Source organism: Saccostrea echinata, unplaced genomic scaffold (assembly GCF_033153115.1).
Source record: "Saccostrea echinata isolate AGI-Se365-2 ecotype Australia unplaced genomic scaffold, CSIRO_AGI_Sech_v1 ptg000003l, whole genome shotgun sequence".
Taxonomy (NCBI): domain Eukaryota; kingdom Metazoa; phylum Mollusca; class Bivalvia; order Ostreida; family Ostreidae; genus Saccostrea; species Saccostrea echinata.
Window position 1 is genome coordinate 12,936,700 of NW_026889752.1, and position 21,754 is coordinate 12,958,453.

The window sequence follows — 21,754 nt, forward strand, 5'->3', positions numbered from 1 at the left end:
CAAAACTATGGGCTGCCAAAAGTGCAAAAAATATACCATATATAAAAGAAAACAAACAATTTCCCTTTCCGTCGCCCATATGGATGTTTGATAACAATAGTGGAGAGCACAGTAAATATTTGAACAAAATATAGATATATAGGTAATATTAACAAACAAAAAGGGGAGCATGAGACGTTATCACTGTTACCCCCCCCCCCCGTTTCTTCAATGGTTACATGATACATGTATGTCATTCAAGCAGCTTTAATAAAACTTTCGGTCGGTTAATGAACTGAATGGTGCAGTTTTGTATGAGCCTGTATTAATTTTATTTGCAAAAGCTGTTTAATAAATAATAAATTGTTGTTGCTTTTAATGAAAGGGACGCTGCAGTACTCGTATATTATCGGGGGGATCCCAACCTGTGTCCCTGTGTTTTCTGTCATTCTGCCATTTCTGATCGAAATAGGACCATGGTTCAGGAGAAATAGAAAGTGAGTACAGTAAGCACACTCAAAATACGAGAGACAAAACTGCATTTAGTAAAGTCCACTGAAGCGTTTCGTTCACGTGAAGTAACCAGAAGACTCTGACGAGAAAGTAGCTCCACTGATAGCTGGAAGAAAAGTGCATAACATTTCCTTCTTCCTTTTTGAATTTATTTTGCGTTTCACGTATTTTCTCTAGAAAATAACATTTTTTTACTTTTATGCACACAAAGAGCAGCTTCTGTATCTTATTGAAACTTTCTCAAAGGTATTATGAAATACGTTAAAGTTTTTGAATAGTAGATACTTCATCGCACCAGAGTTTATTCTAACCAGTAAAAAAAGGTAGATCAAACATTTTGAAATAATTCTACATTCTGTTTTTCGTGATAATGCAGCAACCATCATTGAGATATGATTGGGAGAAAAAAAATATGTAGTCCAGAGTATTTTGATGTTTTCATCACCAAAACTTTTAAACCGTAGCCGGAGTAACATTCTGAAATAAATTTAAGAGACTACTTCATCTTTAGGTACCATGACAACATTATCAAAATTTCATATTATCCATATTGATGTTTTTATTTTTTTTTTTCAGTTCACAAAAAGTATAGATTTATATATTTTTAACTTTTTATGGGGGTTTCTACGTACTAAAATGAACAAGCTAGATGTCCAAGGGCCACAACGCTCATCTTTACTGTTTTTTCAAATGATTTTGAAACAAAAATCAGAATCTGCATAGCCTACAATTGCTTGCATATTGATACGACTAACCATGGCTTTGCTGTTCTCAAGAAGATTTTTAAACATTTTCCCATATTCTATGACTCTCAGTTGTAGCCCCATCCTACTACTGGGTGTGGGGGCATGATATGAGAAAACCTTGAATCTACACTATCTGATGATGCTTGACATCACTAATCATGGATCTGTGATTTTTAAACATTATTTCATTTTACTGTATATTTCCATATAAACTTTGATTTATAATATTGCAGTCTGTCCTACCCCACCCCACCTGGAAGGAGGAGGGGGAGGCGAAGGGGGCTATAATTTGAAGAAACTTGAATCTAAACAATGCCAGGAAGCTTTCAACTAAGTTTCGTCCTTTTTGGCCCAGTGGTTCTTTACATTTTCACAATTTCTTAATTATATCCCCTTAAAAGAGGACATGGACAAATGAGAGATTCCCCTTCACACAATGATGTTTTGTGGCAAGTTGGTTGAATTTGGCCCAGTGGTTCTGGAGAAGAATTAGAGGATGTGAAAAGTCTAAAGATAACAGATACCAATCCAGATACATGTACCATTTGATCATAAAAGCTCGATTGAGCTTTCTGCTCAAGTGAGCTAAACTGTAACAAACTTCAGTTAGGGAATAGTTCACTGGATCATTCCAGTCTAGTATCCATGGCAACATTCTTCACCAGAATCAAAATTAGCCTGGTCAAAACTGATAAGTATTTTGAATTCATTTAAAAACATTTAATTCATTTAATTAAAACTGAGAGGTCTAAATCGACAGAATGGTTACAAATACACAGGCAATGCGGGTGTCATGAGTAAATATATTACGTTCCTCCCCCACCCACCCCAGTACATCTTGTCAGCAAACTGCTGCCCTCTAGCTATACATTTATATGCTTGTCCTGGGGGTCCACTAAAAACTTTCTTATGTAGAAGCTTGAAACTTGTCTGATCCTGATGGATTATCATTATACCATACATGTACAGATATATTATTAATGATAATTGACACAAAGTTCCTGACTAGATTTTAATATACAGTTAATTTATCTATAACATGGGATCACAGATATACATAACAGTTTACAATCATCACCCTAGATACATACAACCATCCTGCTATATACATATTCACATTTAATATTCTATACATTATATGGACACTAGCTGTCTGGTAGGAAGACAATGTCATTACTAAGTCCTATATCTTCTGACTTTCATTAAGTTCCTTTTTTTCAGTACTGCATGTTATAGAATATCAGTACACATGTACTTATCTTAAAATATTAAAATTTCCAAATAGTAAAAGAAGTTGAGACTCCTAAAACAATACATTATTACCAAAAACTTTGAATATTTACTTTCATTTTTCCTTTTCACACATTTGAAATATAATTTGCATGTTGATTACAAGACAATGCTTCCATACCAGAGCCAGCTGAACCACATACATCTATTATCTAGTAACAATTATATATACATATACCTGTACAGTTATAACCACTTAATGGTGTTTTTTTTTATGTGCGTATTTTTTTTTTTCACTTGAAACAATATAGAACACACTTTTAAAAATAGGATATTCCTCGAACATCGAGGTTACGCATTCATGTCACCTAACTGGTGATTTCCATAAAAACACATGGTACAGCTGTGTTCACATTTGATATGAAGCCAGGGAAAATTTGGCTGGAAAAGGAAAAAAACGGGTACCCAAGGAATGTAACTTCACATCCTCTAAAACGTGTGATAAATGCAAAAATCTAATGGTGTTTTACTGAGGTCGTGATAAAGGTATTAAAATTAAAAATACAATCCCAAATTAAGAAACAAAATACAAAAACTTGCTGATAACAAATTCAAAGTGAAAAATAATGATTTACATCATTAAAAGTTCTATAGAACTATTGGTGTCAATGATTATTACAAACTTGGAATTAAATACATGTATTATCTACAGGCAAAGCAAAAACTTACGATGCGTCCCCAAGAATATATTGCTAAGAAAGCAAATAAATATCAGAATATGTTCTTTAAATTATATACAAGCAGTAAATATAAAATACATACATGTAGTATCTGCCCCATTCTGTGGTTCAGACAGTGAAGTTTGTATAAACATAGCTGTCCAAAAATACCCTTCCAGCCTTCCCATAACACTGTTGTTATATCAAAAGTACGATTATTTGGGGGAAGGCAGCTTTTCACTATCTTTGTTATTTACATGATGTACTGTGTAGGACAGAATGTGATGGTGTGAGATTTCAGGATAATTTTTTGTTTTGGTGCATTTCTAATCCCACTGAAAATAAACTGCAGAAAAAACAACAGCTTAATTACCTATGCACAACTTTTCATTCATATACACCAAAAGCACTGGTTATTATAACAACTGAAAAAGTAGGATGTATTAAAATATGATCCTAAAAAAATCACATATTTCCTCTGAAATCTGAGAAAATTAGCAAATTAATACATTTCATTAATGAATGTGTCTATGAATTATGTACATGTAACAAAATCACATTTTCTTACTGAAAGTTTTTTTCAAAATCATTCAATAATGAACCATATTGCACAAGTCAACAAACTATTCCTTTTCTTAGCCGGATGGCATATTGCAGGTTCTTTTACATTTCGCCCACAAATATCTCCACTATGTAGATACTCAGGACTCCTATTAATGGATCAACTACTGTTAATCACTTTTTATTCATGAATACTTTATTTTCACGTAACTACACAAGACTGTCTGCTTGCCCAAATTTATTTCTCATGTATATTTTTATTATTGAAAATTACTCAGTATGTACAACAATAACCAGAAATTGTGAAAATTTTGTCTTACTTATAAAAGCCAAATAACTTTTTCGTGAAAACAAGGTTTTGCTACAATTTAGTGATCTACAGTACTTTCTTTTTTTAAAAAAAGGCATAATTTAAACAAAATTTGAAACTAACCTCTAAAAAGGATTTTTGATTAAGTTTATATTTTCTGGCCATATGGCTTTTGAGTAAAACAACAAACCCTTTTGCTCTTTGTTTAATTAGTTGTCCTCCCCTTCATCGGGAGAATGGCCCTCCATTTGAACAATTTTGATTTCCCTTCACCTAAAGATACCTTGTGTCAAGTTTATTTCATTGATGATCTTGGCCCATTGATTCTACAGAAGAGGTTAAAAATGTGCCAGAGATGACATATATCAGATGAAAAACCAATGTTGGAAATAGAAGCTCAGTCAAGTTTTCAGCTCATATATAAAGTTCAAAATTACAAGAAGCAAGAAGCCAAAGATAATGACAAGAAGCACACATTTGGTCAGATCATAAAGATCAGATCATACTTATTTACAAGTACACCTAGTACATTATATTTGTCCAAGACTCAAAAAAAAGAATCAACAAAAACATAACAAAACAAGAAAATTCCATTAACCACTTGCACCAAAAATTTGAAATCTTTGTGATATGAATTCGTATGTTTTCCTTCAACAAATACATCTGTATCACTTGTATGAGGAAAAACACAGACAAATTATGATATACAGTTGATAATCACAAGTAAGCTTTACAAAAGCTTAATATGTGTACATACAAGATCTGAACCATGTCCAATATCTCAAATAATATTTATACTGGTTTTCATAATTATTATTTCATGTTAATGATAAGAGCACAGAGCTCCTGTGGACTGGTTTCTTCTGGATGATCAGTCATCACTTTCCTAACTTTGGGCTCTGGGAAGAGTCCACACAAATGATAGTACAAATTATATCTCTTGTCCGTGGGTTCAATAGGAGCAAACTCGGAGAATTTGGGTCTGTTTCCAGCCCCCTCCATCATTGATGTTCCTATGGGGTTCATGGTTGCACCAAAACTTTGTGGACACGAGGGGTGGCCACTTAAATTTGCAGATGATGTTCTTGATAAGCTTTGTTTATGCTCTTCTCCAATGATTCCTACACTTTGTTTGCCAGAAGGGTTTTGTAACATGGAATGTTGATTTTCACAGAAATTGGACATAGCACACATGTTTGATGGAGTCTGATTCTGAAAAGAAAATCCCCCCGAGTGGCACCTTTCTGCAGGTCTATGCTGTGAAAATGGTAGTCCACTGCTCTCATGGAATGGATCATATGATGGTTGCTGATATCTGTACCGTTCTTCAACAGAATATTTAACATTTTCCTGACTTTGCCAAGTTGGAACTGATGGATAATCAGATTCAAAAGCATCAATGCCTTGATTTGCTGGATAATGACTCCCATATCCAGGGAGTCCAAGTCCTAAAACAGGCTCGAAAGTCCACCTCGTTTCACCATTACCATGCTGTGAACGATACTCTTGTGGTTTTGGATAGCTGCCGACTGCTCTACTTCTTAAGTGCCGAGGATCCATGCGCTGAGGGGTCATCCCTGAGGAATACTGGGAATTTTGTGGGTTTCCTCTGTTAAAATCAACACATTCTGAAGGGAACAGACTGTATTCACTTGGTCCTAGATCGGTATCTCCAATCATGTGGATCTGTGTGTCTGAAGAACTATTCTGACGGACCATTCTTCCAAATCTCTTATGTGAATTATTGTCATGTCTTGTGAACATTGTCTCTGGAGCACTCTGCATTCTGGCCAAAGCTGCATGTTCAGACTCCTCACCTATATAGCGATGATCTGGCCTACCACTAAATTGTGGAGGCAGATTAGCGAAATTTTCTCCAGCGAAAGTGTTATGAGGAATTCCAAAAACCCCGAAATTATCCTGTGGTAAAGGTCTCCTAGAGGGATGAGCAGATGACATGCACTCCTGTCGTAAGCGTGGATCTTGTGATCCTTGTAGAGAATATTGTCTACTTAATCTCTGATGCTGGTGCTGCATGGGGACAGGATGGGAAAACTGCTGGGAGAGAGGTTGATGGTGAGGAGGTAACTGCTGGTTTAACATGAGGGAGGGATGTTGTGTCAAAGGCTTGTTCTGCTTAACAGGTGTAGACAGTGGGCTTGGACAAGCGTAATTACTGGGAGGGCTTGTGTTAAACAACCTTTCCTCTGACTTATGAGTCTTCGTCTCCCCTGCTTCATCAGATAACTTCTTAGCTAGCATCAGATGACCACTAAGGAACATCTCCTGTGGCTGTGGGGGCATCAGCTGTGGGGAGGGAGTTGACCTCTGCCTGGGAGAAGATGACCGAGATCCACATTGCTCCATTTTACTCGCCATGTTAAATGGTTCCACACTCTGCATCTTAACATTAAATTGAGATTCCATGGTTTCAGATCTCTGCCTCTGTTGCTCTTTATCTGCCTGCTCCACTTGTTTTCGATGCTCAGAAAGTTTGTCATTATAACTCCTCCATTTTTCTTCACTCTCCACATCTCTGTATTCCACATTTCTGGGAAGCACTTCCATGGCTGCCTCACCAAAGTCTCCACTAAGTCGCTTCGTGGGCGTGTCTGCCACCAAGCTGTCTGGGAGAGGTTTGGGAGTGAGGGATTGGGTCCTTGTTAATGCCGCTTTACCCCGAGAGGATTTCTTACACAAAGGTTGTTTTGCTTTTGAACCTGAAAATAAAAACAGAAACATCCATTAACAGAAAATAGTATTTGGGGATCTAATATTCTGTTTATTGCAGGGTATTTTCAGAATTTACGGGTACACTTTAGCCGATAACCTGAAAAACCCTTTGGGGGAAGACGGGGATGTTTAGAATATTCTACATTTCATGAAACTGTCTTTTTGAAAAATATGGGTTTTACATGTTTCTCCATTTCTGAGCAATAAAGCATAATAAGCACAGTTAGCATATGTATCTACTGATAAGAAAGAATTTTTATCTGTAATTCATCTACCTGGATAAAACTGAACCAAAATTGTGTATGTAAATCATATAAGTGGTATACAGTATCTCCTTCCAAATCAACTGTTGTTTTTTAAACAAACTTCCTTAAACAAAACAATGAATTGATTTCTCTGCTCAGAAATTACTAATCTATTTTTTTTTTTGGTACTTCACTGAAACTACAAGTCAACATGTTCAAATGAAAAACCCCATTATGCAAAATTACACCATCTCTCTATATTAATTTGTTAGGGACATCCCTGACACTCTTTGATTAACCAAAACAAAATAACCAAAATATGATTTCCTGAATGAAACAGAAACTGGGATGAATTTTGGAATGTTTACTTTTGATAACCTTGACACACAGAAAAATTGCAGTACTCATATGAATCAATTGAAAACGATGTACAACTTCCTCAATTTTAAAGTCCATTCACATATAAAATATAAATATGTAACAGAGTACATGTACTTAGATTTTTCAAAATAAAACCCCTTTACTTGTTTTTAAAAAAGTAAAATTTTAACTTGATGGTATTGGAAGTAATTATTTTGTACTAATGGTATGAAATGTAAAATACATGTACCTATTTATCAAATAATTGTACATGCATTAACCTAGCTACCTTTCCTTTAAATATTAGCTTTCATCTGTGGGGAATACTGCCTCAGAAATTCAATTATGTTTATTATGTTTATGACAGTTCTATCAATCTGCAGGCTGTGTCAGTTTCAGTCCACTTTGGGGGGGGGGGGGGGGGGGGTTTACATCCAAGACAATAATCTTAATCTCGACCTTTCTTTCATGAAACATAAAATATGCACCATGGATTATTGTTTACAAATGAAAGGGACCAAAACCTATAAGTACATGTACTTATTTTTAACCTCTGATGCTGATTTCAAAATAACAACATTGTTTACCTTCCTGAGTCTTCCGATTTTCCCGCACCTCCTGGATTTTCTGTTTGGCTTGCTCTGCTAGCTTTTCCGTCACCATTTTGTGAGGCATGTTTCCTCGCTCTGGGTGATAAAACTTGCATTTGTTGCCATATGTGCATTTTTTACTGCCGTAAGGACAAACTGGGGGGAGGGGCTCCGGCTGTCTTGGCTCTTTAGACAGGAAGTTGTCCAAACTGGGGCCATGTCTGCCAAGTGGATCATCTGGTGGCATAAATCTGGAAAATGAATAAACCATGTATGGCGATATATAGTACCCATATTCAAAACTCTATTATGGCATCCCGAAGAACATAAAGATCACAATGAAGTTTTTTTGGAGCATTAATATTGTGTATCTCAGAAAAACTACTACAGACGAAATGTGATGAACAAAAATACACACTTTTTAAAGTAAACAAATTCAATGTAAACATTCATGCCTGTTATACACCATTATTAGGTTTGGTTTGATCTTGGCTTTCACATGCTCTAATTCAAACAAATCATACAAATGTGAAAATATTCTTATCAATCTATATCTAAAAATATTTTTATCAATCTATATCTAAAAATGTTAAAATTAATGTTTCCTTACATTTTTCAAAAATCTAAGTAATTTTCACTCAATAATTTCCCATTTACCATGTCTACCAGCTATTTTTAGTTTATTATTTCCAATGTTGAACATGCTGAAGATGAACAATTTGTACCATGATGTTTCATAAACAGACACAGATCCAGGCTAGAATAGAGTCACGTGTTTTCCATAATTCTTCAAGTATATTTACAGACAAGTAAAAAAACAATTTCCCATAAGGATTTTATTTTTTCTACATATCATGATAATTTATTTCAATATGAACTTGATTTAAAGCTCCATTAAGAAGTGTTACGTTAGAGTACCTGGGAAGTAGTTATTTTATTTATGGTACATTTTTCTTCCTATCAGGAAATGAGACTCTGGCTTTTTTTAAATACATGTAACACTTTAGAGCAAACAGTATACGATATTTCACTGAATGAGTTTATAAGGAGCTAATCACAGATAAGCAAAAGTGACGGTATGTCATTATGTACTACATGTAGTGTGAAATTGCATGTGGAACATCAGCTTCAGATTGGGTGTCCAAAGCATTCTGAGTGTATAAACAGGAATAACAAATTTGTCCAAATAAAGAAAACTTCTATCGTTGATTACTCATGACTTATTTAGCACATGCTTTACTTCTTATAAATGTACTCTGACAATATCTACTTTTGATACACCATTTGTGTGCGAGTGGGTGGGTGGGTGAGTGGGTATGTGTGTGGGAGGGGGGTTATTATTGCAACCAAATCAAACTTTCCTTATCATACAATCTTCAATTTTTTTGTTCAATAATACAAATATTTTAACTTTTAATTTTGCAATTGTTTTTTCTACATCTGCATCAAGCATGTGAATTTGACTGATTCAAAATCTAAAAATGTTACATAACCTAACATAATGAAAATTCAAATTGCTTATATAGATTAATACCTGTCATTCACAAAAGAATACATGAGTAATCTCTCTTCCACAACTTTGCGATACTCCGATTTTTCGGTCACAAGATCTCTATAGTTGTCATTGGACACCACAACTCCCCCACTGTCAACGGCTAAGTTTAAGATGTAGCGATCATCATAACACACCACTCGTTTTCCCCCTATGCGACGTGCCGGCGTGAACACCAATATCTTCTCTTTTTCAAGTTGAAACAGAATATCTTGATCTGGAACAAAGCAACAATTAAGAAAATAATTAAGAAAAAAGAAATTTGAAGATTTTTCAAATAAAGAAATGGCACTGAATTCATACCTGATGATCAAAGAATCTTCTCTAATCAATATATTTTGTATTTCAGGATTTTTAAAAATGACTAGGTATTTGATTTAAAAAGCAGTTTTCTGCACATAATGACATATATTTTCATACAATCATGTATCAGATTACAAATCAAAACTACACTAATTAAAAGTGTTTACTTTCTCTGAAAATACTCATTTCAATTTAATATAGAGTTATAAATAGTTGTTGATCTTTTAGTTTCTCAGAACTGCAGAAGATGAAGTTTGTGAAAAATCTCTAATTTCAACCCTGGTTTTTCCCCTCTGGTACTAAATCTACTATACATGCATATGAAAAATCAATCAAGTAAGCAATACATGCAATAGGAAAACCTTGGTTTTTCCACTTCATTTTTCACATCAAAATCCCAGTACTTTAGGAATAAATAATAATGATAATAATATATATTTTTAATTAAGTTCCTCTTGTAAAGTGGTATCACTGCAGTTTTTATTCATTTATTTACATGAATGGTTTTAATCATATCCAAATGAACACATGTAGGTGCAACTCAATCCTTACCAAAAGCAGTAGCAAATTCTTATTCGATTTTCCAGCATCTTCCATTTGACCTCATTCTAATATCAATCAAGCCCTCACCTTTCCCACTGTTTACCAGTTTCCGTTTTTGCATACTGTTGTCAGTTTAAAATTTTCAAAAGAACATCAGAAACAAATTCTGGACAAAATAAACACATTTATCCCATTTTAGGCTTTTGGTATTGAGTTCATCTAAAATTTGTATTGCAGGGAAAATTAAGGCCCAATATAAAAAAAAATTGTTTGCTTGCAGTTGCCTACTGTCCTACTTAAAATGCAACCGACCTAAAAAAAAATTTCAGCCATTTTTTTTTTTTGGAGGGGGGGGGGGGGGGGAGGAGGAGTTTCAAGTTTTCAGGATATAGAAACTGTTTCATTTTCTAGTTTTTATTTTTGTTTTTATCATTTTGTGTCTTAAAGTAAGTGGAGCTTTTTTACTTCTATAAACCCATGAAAATCCCTATTATTTGTTATCCAACAATAATCTAAAAACTAAAATCTATTTTTTTTTTTATTTTAAAAAAAGCATTCCTACCTACCTACCCACTTTATAAATTACAGGTCAGCAACTGCAAACAAAGAATTTTTTTTAGCTTGGCCTAATTTAGGAAAATTAAATCCAAATTGGCCATTTCACTAAAAACCTTTTTATAGGTGGGCTAATAAATAATGACTCTGTTATACATGCATTACCAATTCTCCTGAACAGCTGTATGAAAAAACCACTGGATTAACCTTTGAAATTAAGTTTCAAAACAAATCCTATATGTTTAGCATAATTAATATACACAATAAGAAAGACATTTCCCATTAGTCCTCTGATCCTTTATGATACATGTATAATGGTCTGTAGACTCAGGTCTACAAATACTGACTACTAGTGAAATTCTAAAGTAATGTTACAATTTTTAATCTTCGTTGTTAATCAATGACTCATTATAATCAGTGATGTCACATAATATTTGTGTAGATTTTTCTTTTCCCTTTGACAAGAAGGGAGCATATTTCTACAGCTTGTTTCATGACTACATGAAAATCTAATCAGCAGAGAAAAACCTGACGACCTTTCATCATGGCCACGTTTTCTTGTTGACGTGACTTCCTGAACGACCAAAAATGTTGTAAACAAGGAATATCTCTTGTTCATGCTACACTAGCATGTTAGAGATGATTATAGTTAGGCGATCACAAGACGTTTAATTGGGACTTTGTTGCTGTTCCTTGAGCATGATTTGCAGAATTAGTTCCACTAAGTAAAATTTGTAAACCCCATTTATGGAAAATGTCAACCATAAAATATCAAATGAATGCTGATTTTTCCTGTATTTAAATTCAACTTTTAATGCTTGGCTTTTAAATCTGACTTCCTCTTTGGAGCATCTACAACCAAAGTGTGCTCTTTATAAAGTTTCTTATAAATTGATTTTTTTTTTCTGGTTTAGTTAGCACAAAACCTTAATGCCACAAACTACCCAGATATCTTGGTAATATACTTAAACATGCCTTCCTCCGTAAGCCTGCTTTAATTAAAAGGTAATGTACCTGTAATTTTGGCATCAACTCGTGATGTTTCTTTCCTCCACTGAGGTACAAACACTGTGATTGCCTTATGACCACGATCTTTGAACCAATCAACAGCCAGTTGTATTCCACGACAGGAGAAAATTTCCTTGTTACCATGACTAAAAGAACGGTAGAGGTTTAAAAGACATGCGTCACAAATTTCTGTGATGCCTAGGGCTAATAGCACTCAATGCACATCAAATATACATGTATATGCACATTTGACAACAAATCAGATCATTTTTTTAATTCATGTTCATATAAACTATGTGCAAAAGAATTAACTTCTGAAGTAAAGACATGCAAGTATAGTGTCTTGGATCAATGTACATTGTAAAATACTTAAAAAGAAATATGTTTATATGCATAAATATTTACCTCATTGCAACATTACTGCCATCTATGACAATAGGACGAAAGTTAGAATCCGAAAGGTCAAAACAATTCTCTGAGGTAAAAGCCAGGAGGTTTTCAGAGGAACCCTCCAATGCACACAGGTTGGGGTTCTCCTCTTCACAGCTTCTGGGCTCTTTATCAGTGGAGGTACTAAGTTTGATCAGTTCTGACAGAATTTCATTTTGCCCAGCTTTGTTGCCCAGCTTTTTCAGCACTGAAGCCAGCTGGAGTTCAGAGTATCCCAACTTTAATGCAAATTCAATTTTTGTGTTGTATTCCTCTTCATCTGTAGTATCCTCTTCTGAAGATGTGGACGATTGATGCTTTAGCTTTAAATTTGAAAGAGAGTTTTCAGTTAACTTTACATTATGACCATATGACATAGTTTTTGTCAGAAGACACTTGCTGGGAGCTGTGAGTTCCGATGGTAATGGACTCATTCCCACGGACACAGTCCTTTTCAAGGCTAAATGTGTCCGAAGTTGTCTCTTTTCCGTTGGACCAGTTACAGTTGAAACTCTGCTAATACTTTCTGAACTTTGTAGTTTTAAATGAGACACATCACTAGTTTCCCTATCCTCTTCACAAAGTACATTTCCATTTTCATTCATAGAATCCACATTACTTTTGTCATCATTTGTGGATATTAATTCAGACCCTTTTTGAAACTTTCTCCCATCTTGGCCCTTATCTCTCGCATGAGAGTGAATATCAATGTAAGGTTCTATACTGCCCTGTTTCTTCACTAGTTGATCTATCAGAGCCTGGGCGATGCTGACATTTTCTTTCTTACCGAAGATACAGACATGGGAGTTTTCCTTTGAAAGGTCTACCACTGCTTGGGAGTCGCGTTCAATGGTTGATTGTAATTCCTGGACCATGGTGAAATAAGATGTTGGAAGGGTCTGAATACAGCGGCTCAATGTCTCCCCATCAGCAGTTAGTGATTCCAAATAGGTCTGAAAAGATACAAGTAGGTACTGTAATAACTTCATTTATTAAATATTGTCAAACTTTAAAGTTCCTGGTGTGTACAGTTTTGATGTTACAAGAATGAAAAAGAAAGAAAATAGACCCCAATCCTTACAAAAAAAGACAAATAATTGCAAAATATAATAACTATTCTGAATTTTTTTTCCAAACCTTAATCATACTGTGTATCCAATGAGAAGAATGAGTCTGTTTAACATTTACTAGTTCCAGACAGAAGTACTTACTACATACATAAATACGTAAATACATCTTTGTAAACATGAACTTAAAATACAACTGACAAGTTAAAAGGTGATGCAAAGCCTAAATATAGTTATTTTTCTTTTATAAATTCTCATTAATCATGCACTTCATTTTACATTCAAACCATGATCTTTCATGTACGAAAATCGCAGCTTAATTCTGTTGATCTGACAGGTAATATATTCCAACTACGTCATCTCATTCCAATTCTTAACAGACATTTGTGTAAGCTGACAGATTGCTTGTGTCTATATTGCAGTAGAGATTAATTTTTTGCCTCCGACTCTGAGCATAATTCTGTCACCTTAACACCTATCTAAGAACTGACACTGCTTACATCATAGACAGCGCGTCACAGGAATCTATTTACTAATACCCATTAAGTACCACCTACTATCGCCTATATAAAGAGAGGAAATATCTATGTATTGTCATGATTATGCTTTTTATCATATAACATTAGTAATACACTGCATCAGTGTTTTTTATTATCCTAAATCACAGCCAAATAAAAGCAGTTTCCCTCAAGAAAATGGTAATTTCTCCCAAAATTAACTATAATTTCCCAATTGTTTTTAAAATTTCAATGAAAAAAACTTCCAAAAATGCATGAAAAAAGTTTTTTTCTTTTTAAATATGGGTGACAAATACTAACATACTTTCAATCTGCATTATAATCTTGAACATCACACTCAATGCTTTATATAAACAAAAGTTATTGAGGACTGTCCCAGCAATCTTTTACACCTAATACCTGGTATATATTTTAATCTATAGCATATGTATATGCTTGCTTGTAACTTGATAAAATATGCATGAATAAAGAAACCTGCATATACATTTATGAAAACAGATAATACATAATAAAATAATGTATTTTGCAGTTCTCCAAAAGATGTTTCTTATTTACTTCTACAGTATATAAAACCTCTACTGTGCCTCAATGGCGCCAACCAAAAGGGGGAGGAGGGTTATGCAACACTTTTGAACCCTATTGCTGTCCTTTGGTACCATAGATCCTGATTTAAACAGAATATTGATCAGAGGGATATCATCACTGTAATCATACAACTTTTCATTTTTGACCGTGAAGTTTTAGCCATTTGTGTTCCTGTGTTTCCATCGTCTCATGCCACGGCACGGAGTCCGCATAATTAGCTCTCTCCTACCCATGGCTGCTTGATCACAAAAAGTGTCGTATTCTTGAATATTTATGTCTCTATGTTGTGACGTCATGTTCAGCCAATGACACTATTTGTTTCCATCGCAATTGAAATCAATAACTGACATCAACAGTAAACAAGAAATGTTTCGTATACTGTGATTGGGTATTGAAAGGTCACATAAAAGCTCATTATCAGACTATGCTTTAATTGCATTGGTCAACATTTTAAAAAACTGTGAAATATTCTCTTCTCATTAAACCACGGCCAGAATGGGAGAGGATGGTACATTTTGGCCATGGTTTGCGACGATGCTGTGTTTCAAAAGAAAGAGTTTCTTAAATGACCTAGCTAATTTCATGCATTCTCTGCTCTTTGAATTTAATTTAAGAATTTTGCAAGAAGTGAAATTGGCTCTAAAGTCTTGAATCTTTATCATCCAATGATGCATTCAATGCCAGTTGAAATTGTGATGTTTCAAACAGTCAAAAATATGACAATTATAAATCACCAATGGATGCAAGGCAATAGATGCTTGACTTACTTTAAAAATAAAAAAACCTCACTTGAGTCACTGGCTTAGATGAGATGAACATGAGCTTCTGTCTTATAAACATGATGAAACGAAGTTCCAACAGAGCAACTATAATTTAATATACATTTTTTCTGTTTTTTAGCTTAACCAGTTAACACTTGGATTTCTGTTGTACATAGTTAGTGACATCAAACTGACCACACCTCGAACTACTGGATCATGTACCAAGCTGATTGTGTATTTACAGATTACTATAATACGGCTACATATAAAAGATACGTATAAATAAACACTATGTTCATACCTTCACAATACAAAGAACTAAAATAGACATTTCAAATTAATTCTTCCATAAATACATGTAAAGTATAAATTAAATGTACTTTCAACATTATTTGTAATATTTGCGGCACATGCTTACTCCTTACTATAAATACTGGTATATAGTCGATTGCCTAGTAACCAGTCTTACTTAACCCTTGGTTTGTTATATGTGCACATAATCCTATTATAATAAGAGGAATTTAATGTGATGGAGTGCAAGTTATAATGTTAATACTGAGTGGTTTGGCTTCATTTTGGTTAACACTTCCATTTACCATAAGATGTATTCCTTACGAAATAACTATACTTGTCAGTTTGTTCATTAGCAAATGTGCATCATTTCTTTCAAAAAAATAATATAGAGATTGAGAATTAGCTAGGCCTTCATACACAAAAGGCCAAGTTCTATGGTAAAAATCTATTTAATATACATCGGATTTTTTGTTCAAAAACCCAATATGATGACATTCAACATACATGTACAAACATATGGCCAAAAACCATGTAAACAACATGAAAGAGTGCTTCAAATGTTTTCGAAAAATATACTAACTTCATTCATTCCATCCAATTTCCCACAACTAAGAATGCATTCACATTTTTTTTCAATTTCTGAAATCTTCCCTAATTGGATAGTACCAAATGCCAATAGAAAACTACTTCCTTGAATTTAATATACCTCATCAGCTTAACCCTGTGGAGGTTTCATTATTATTATTATTTTTAATGTTGAGAAATTTGCATAAGCAGAGACATGAAAATTTCTAAAACTTAAAATATTGAACATTTTCCTTGAGAATGGGTAACTCACACCATAATATTCTGTTATTCAAGTTATTTACATAATTGATATTTTTGCCTTTCATTTGACTTGAACATACTGGGTTTTTTAATATACATGCAATCTAATTAAAATCAGACTTCTTAGATCCGCACCGTATACACTCTTATGCAGAGTGTATACGGCGCGGAACTAAGAAGTCTGATTTTAATTAGATTGAATATATACATGTAGTTTCAAAATACCAAAAGTCAAATTAAAACTGCTATATCATAAAATTTTCAGTAGGTTTTTTTAATTGCTATCAAATCCTTTATATGTTGTCCAATTTTAAGCATTACTGTCATGAATCCAAGGAATTTTGCATTTATTAATAAATTCCTTATAAATGGATTGTCACTTAACAATGTTATTAACATGGAAATGTTTTATCTTAAAAGCTTAGTCAATCCATTGAATGCATGCACAGTTGTGTGTGCAGGAAATCATCTTTTGAGTTTTCCAAAAATGAAACAAAGTGTGGAAAAGGGGGGGGGGGGGTACTCTTATTTCTATGTTTCATGCATTTGCCAAAATTTATATACTTCCTCTGTTCAAGAACAAAATTTAAACATCATGAACATAAGGACTTGAGTAATTAGTCTACATTTAGCACCAGATTATCAAAGGGAATGAGACAATGTTAGATACTGTAAATTAACAGGAGCACTATTTTCAAAATGAATTGTGTTCGGCAAACAGTGAGATACATTAACATAACTTGTAATACATGTCCAACTTGTTAGCTGTGAAGTCATGCAGTATATGTAACTTGGCTGAGAGTATGATGAATAACTAATTTCTTATTAGACTTATACAAACAGGTCAGCTGCAACAACAGTTCTGAAATCTCCTTTTGTTTTCTTTTTGTTTGCTTGTTTTTTTTTAAACTTTTATAGATTACACTATATATATATTCACCTGGGTGATTGTTAAAAACTATAAATATGATATAATCATCACCACTACAATCCAAAGAAGGGATTAACATGAACAGCTAGGCATGGATCACCAGCCCGATCAACTTAGACAAGGAACATGAGGAAGCGTCTTGATTGATCTATGATCAGCGCCTGTCAACTCAATGTGTGTACGTGTTGTGGCTCTTTGGCTCAAGTTAATCCAGTTATATATGACGACCTTGCTTTGATAGGCTATAGGACCGCAATGCATGTTATTAATTGATCTGCATGATACTCTGTACTCAGTTATTTTATATGCAACATATTACTAACTTCATTCAAATTTTGAAAAATTATAATATTTCTTTCATCATTCATTTTGATGATTAATGTACCGGTATGTGTTTTCATTTATGATAAACTAAGCCATTTTTTACCAAATACAGACCCAGTGGGTTTTTTTTTTCCTTATATAACTGGTACCAATAAATGGTTGGTTATTCCCAATTTGGAGACTAAAAATTCCCAATTCTCCTACTGAGGAACAGACAGCTATATGACGTCATATTTTTTTTAGTATGAAACATCTTAATTAAATCAAAAGTAGAGATCAGTTGTATCTAATATGATGAGGCATTGCCGCATGTGTTCAAGACAGCAGAATATGTGACATTGACATCTTGAAAATAAACAAGAGACAGTCATGTGTAAAACCATAAATACATGCTACTTATTCTTTAAAAATTAATGATGTAAGAATATGTAGAATAAATGTCATTTGTTGATATGATAGAAAATTCCAAAATTTGTTCTACTTTGATGCTATTTTCCCCAAATGAATTGGTATAGGTACCATAATTCCCATGGTTAGAATAAAATCCTCTTAGACACTACAGTTTTTCACAAAAATGATTCAGAAAGTGTAATCAAATACTAGTAGGGCCTATATTATAAACAAGATTGGAAAACTATTGTAGTATCTGTGCAGCTATCTCCCAGTACGGCTTTCTGATGAGATTATGTCAGACAGCAGGATAGTCGCAAGGGCCTCTTTTCCTGCCGAGATGTAGAAGAGACTATAGACATGTTCTATGAGCTTGCCAGGCTAACGACAGCAGACAGTGAGCCGGCCTGTGGCCTGACCCAGTGGATTTGTGATTGCAATATATAAGTTAAAGAGTAATAAATATTTGTCAATATAGTAGTTTACTATTCAATACTTCAAACAGATTTGATCATTTGCATATCACATTAGTAAGGATGGTTGAAAAATGTAAACATTCAACTTGTATAGAGTTTCCGAAAACTATTGTTCTTACCAACAAAACCGATAGAAAATGGAAATGTCCCATGGAATTTGCTATACATATTTAATACTGGTCCGCATGACCGATTCGTTTTTCGTTGTACCCGTAAAGTTTGTCATAATCTCAAAAAGGCTTTAGTGAGTAAACTTTCTAATTTTCTTCTAAGAGTTTGTTGTACTCTGATCTATTACAATGTCTCAACATGCTCAAAATCAGTGTTGTAACGATCAGCAGAAACATTTACACACTCAATCTGAGTACTTTTAAGATCCTGTTAGGTTGGCATTGATGTTCTACAGCAATTTGATGTTTACTTTCAGGTGAAACAACATGACCAGTCCCAACCAATGTTATATTCTTTTGAATTACATCTTGAATAATTATACGAGAATTTATTCAGACTGATAGAATTTGCTTTGGACTGGTAGAACACATTGATTCATCAGTCTGAATGACTGATAGAAATATATTTGTTTTTTTGGAAACTCTGTTTGTATAACAAATGTAAACACCACATTATAATATTCTCTAGTTTGTCAGACACAGATTAAAAAGCTAGGCCAGCAAAATCTCAGCCACCACTTTGTTTCTCTATGACACAAATGATCTGACATAATTAACTTTTGAGATGACAGTGAAGACAGTCATATTATTTGAGGCGATGTATTAACTCAGATTACCCAAAGACAAAAAAACCCCTGTACATAATATTTATCATTCTATACAAATTAAAGACAAATATATGGTATTCTGACTTTGTACAATTACAATGCATGTAGAGGAACAAGCTAGCACTGAGTGAATATCCTAAGGAATTTCAATATCCCCTAAATATTTTAAAATGGACAGCCTAATATAATACTTCATAGTACGTCAGCGATGCTTCAATGAGTAGGAACTGCACTGCAGTTGCACCTGCAACTGGGTCAATAAGGTGAGATCAGGGCTGAGCGACAATCCGTCAAGCAAAGACAGACCCCGCATTTATAGAGCAATTATTATAATCATAAGAGTATTTTATATACGCGTGAGGTCCAACTTACTTTCGCCTTTTTAACGTTTTTCGATGTGCCATTTTCGTCCGAGGATGACATGCATATTTTCGTAGACAGCTTATCTCCGTCATGACAGAAAGTGATGTTTACATGAAAGGCTTGATAGATCCTCTCTTTATACGCCTCAATCAACGATTCCTTTGCCTTATCGACATAAAAATCATCTATAGTCATCATAGACTAAGCAATTTCCAAAAAATCCTTTCATTTTCCGAATCAGGTAGTGGTAAATCTCTAAAATCGTGACATCTTTAACGTTCAACAGGTGGCGCTGTGTACCGGAAATGACCTTTATATAGGCCAAGTTAACTGTAAATATAAACAGAGACACGTGCTCTCTGCATACCTCTTCAATACAACATAAAATTAAACACTATAATTCTTGTTTTATTTCATTAGTATTAGCTGAATAGCAGGGACTTGTATATTACATATAGAACCATGTCGGCTATGGATTTGTCAGTTTGTTGTAGGTTCCTCGTATAATGATAGTCTGAACGGATTAACAGTTTCTTTCAATATGCTTAATGTGAGCCTGGTTAATATTTCCAAAGTATACATGTATGTTAAGTTTCTAAACATAAAAAAATGTACATATGAAGTACACATAACTAAAGTATACTTTTAAATATCAATAATGAAGCTCTTTGAAGAAAAAAAAAATCAAGATTCATGCAGCCGGGTGTTGTTCTGTTTTTTTTTTTTTTTTTGTTTTTGTTTTTGTTTTTGTTTTTTTTTTTTTTTTTTTTTTTTTTTTTTTTTAAGAAATAATTAAGTAAGCAAATGATCTATTATAGTGATATTTGTTATACATTACAAGAAATAATTATCAAATCACGATAAAAAAAATAATAATTGCTAATTCCAGATCGTGACCTGATATTACTTGAGAACACGCGTTCATCTATATACGAGACTGGTCCCCTTCGTTATCATATGGTATTTATGCTTTACACATGCAGTCCTATGGTCAGCAAATGGGATGCAAAGTACACCTGTCAATGATGAGCGTGCGGAAAACTACTTGATAATTTATCATTACGCTCCATTAGTGCTCATTCACAAAACTATTATTATTTGTGGTTGATTTGTCGTGACGCTCCCATGATTTGATAATACATGAATTGTATACTTTTATTATTACTAATTATTTTTATTTATTTGTTTATTTATTTATTTTTTTTTTCTTTTGATAAAATTACTTTAAAGATATTCATAATCCGACAAACAACCCCCTCACTTACTCATGAGAGACCTTAATTAAAAAAAAAAATCTACCAAGCACTCAAAATGTTAACCGAAAAAAAATGAAAGCTTGTATACATGTAGCTGCAGATATGTAGCTCGCTGGTTTGAAAAAAATAGAGATGGACGACCATCCCAATTTTAAGACCAGCGAGCTACGGATCTGCAGCTAGAACTTGTTCCCAAGGCCCTCAAAATTAAAGACAGTTTCCCTATTTCTCTTTTTAACGATGTTCCTCATATATATATTTATACTTATTCAACAGCAATAGCATGCCCTCTTTTCTCTTAATTGCCTAATTGAACACTTATATAAATTAACAACATTCAGAATTTGACATTTTACAACAACCCCCCTCCCCTTTATAACAATGTGCACAGAAAAAATACCTATATATACATATTAAATAAAATTGATATCATTTATTGTGTAAAAGGGGGGGGGGGTCGCAAATAATCTTTTTTCAGATAAAAAAAAATCTACTCACCACAATTTGTATCCATGCTAATCCCAGTTGTTTAAATAAAAAATCCACTTGTAGAACGTTTTTGGCACATCACTTTAACTATATTCCAAAGTTAAATGATAAACTTTCAGAAAAGTTTGGAGAGCAATCTTACTAGGCTGTTTAGCCAATTGATTATTAAATGTATTGAAGTGCAATGTCCTGATATAATTAGCGCTGAAAGAAGTTATCACCTCAGCGCAGAATTACCTTTAACTAAAGCCTCGCGGCATAACTAGGCTTAAGAAATATTCTACACGCGCCGCTCTTCGCTTTAAGCCCTTCGGCCAA

The 21,754-nt window shown here is 33.8% G+C and overlaps 1 protein-coding gene across 1 annotated transcript; it reads right to left on the reverse strand.

The window, feature by feature from the left end:
• Window positions 1–2,236: 2,236 nt before the first annotated feature.
• Window positions 2,237–20,001, reverse strand: LOC133178593 (uncharacterized). The gene is made up of 6 exons (XM_061313313.1): window positions 19,701–20,001; window positions 12,353–13,329; window positions 11,954–12,093; window positions 9,521–9,755; window positions 7,984–8,237; window positions 2,237–6,778 (listed from the first exon to the last, which is right to left on the reverse strand). The coding sequence occupies exons 1-6, from the start codon at window positions 19,887–19,889 to the stop codon at window positions 4,872–4,874; spliced, it is 3,702 nt and encodes a 1,233-aa protein (XP_061169297.1). The 5' UTR covers window positions 19,890–20,001; the 3' UTR covers window positions 2,237–4,871.
• Window positions 20,002–21,754: the final 1,753 nt, after the last annotated feature.

Bases quoted from the DNA above. Each gene is read 5' to 3' on its own strand.
- LOC133178593 (XM_061313313.1), bottom strand. From the start codon at position 19,889: ATGATGACTATAGATGATTTTTATGTCGATAAGGCAAAGGAATCGTTG. The intron at 13,330-19,700 runs GTAAGTTGGACC...GTATCTTTTCAG, and splicing joins AAAACGTTAAAAAGGCGAAA to ACCTATTTGGAATCACTAAC. The intron at 6,779-7,983 runs GTAAACAATGTT...TTTTATTTTCAG, and splicing joins AAATCGGAAGACTCAGGAAG to GTTCAAAAGCAAAACAACCT.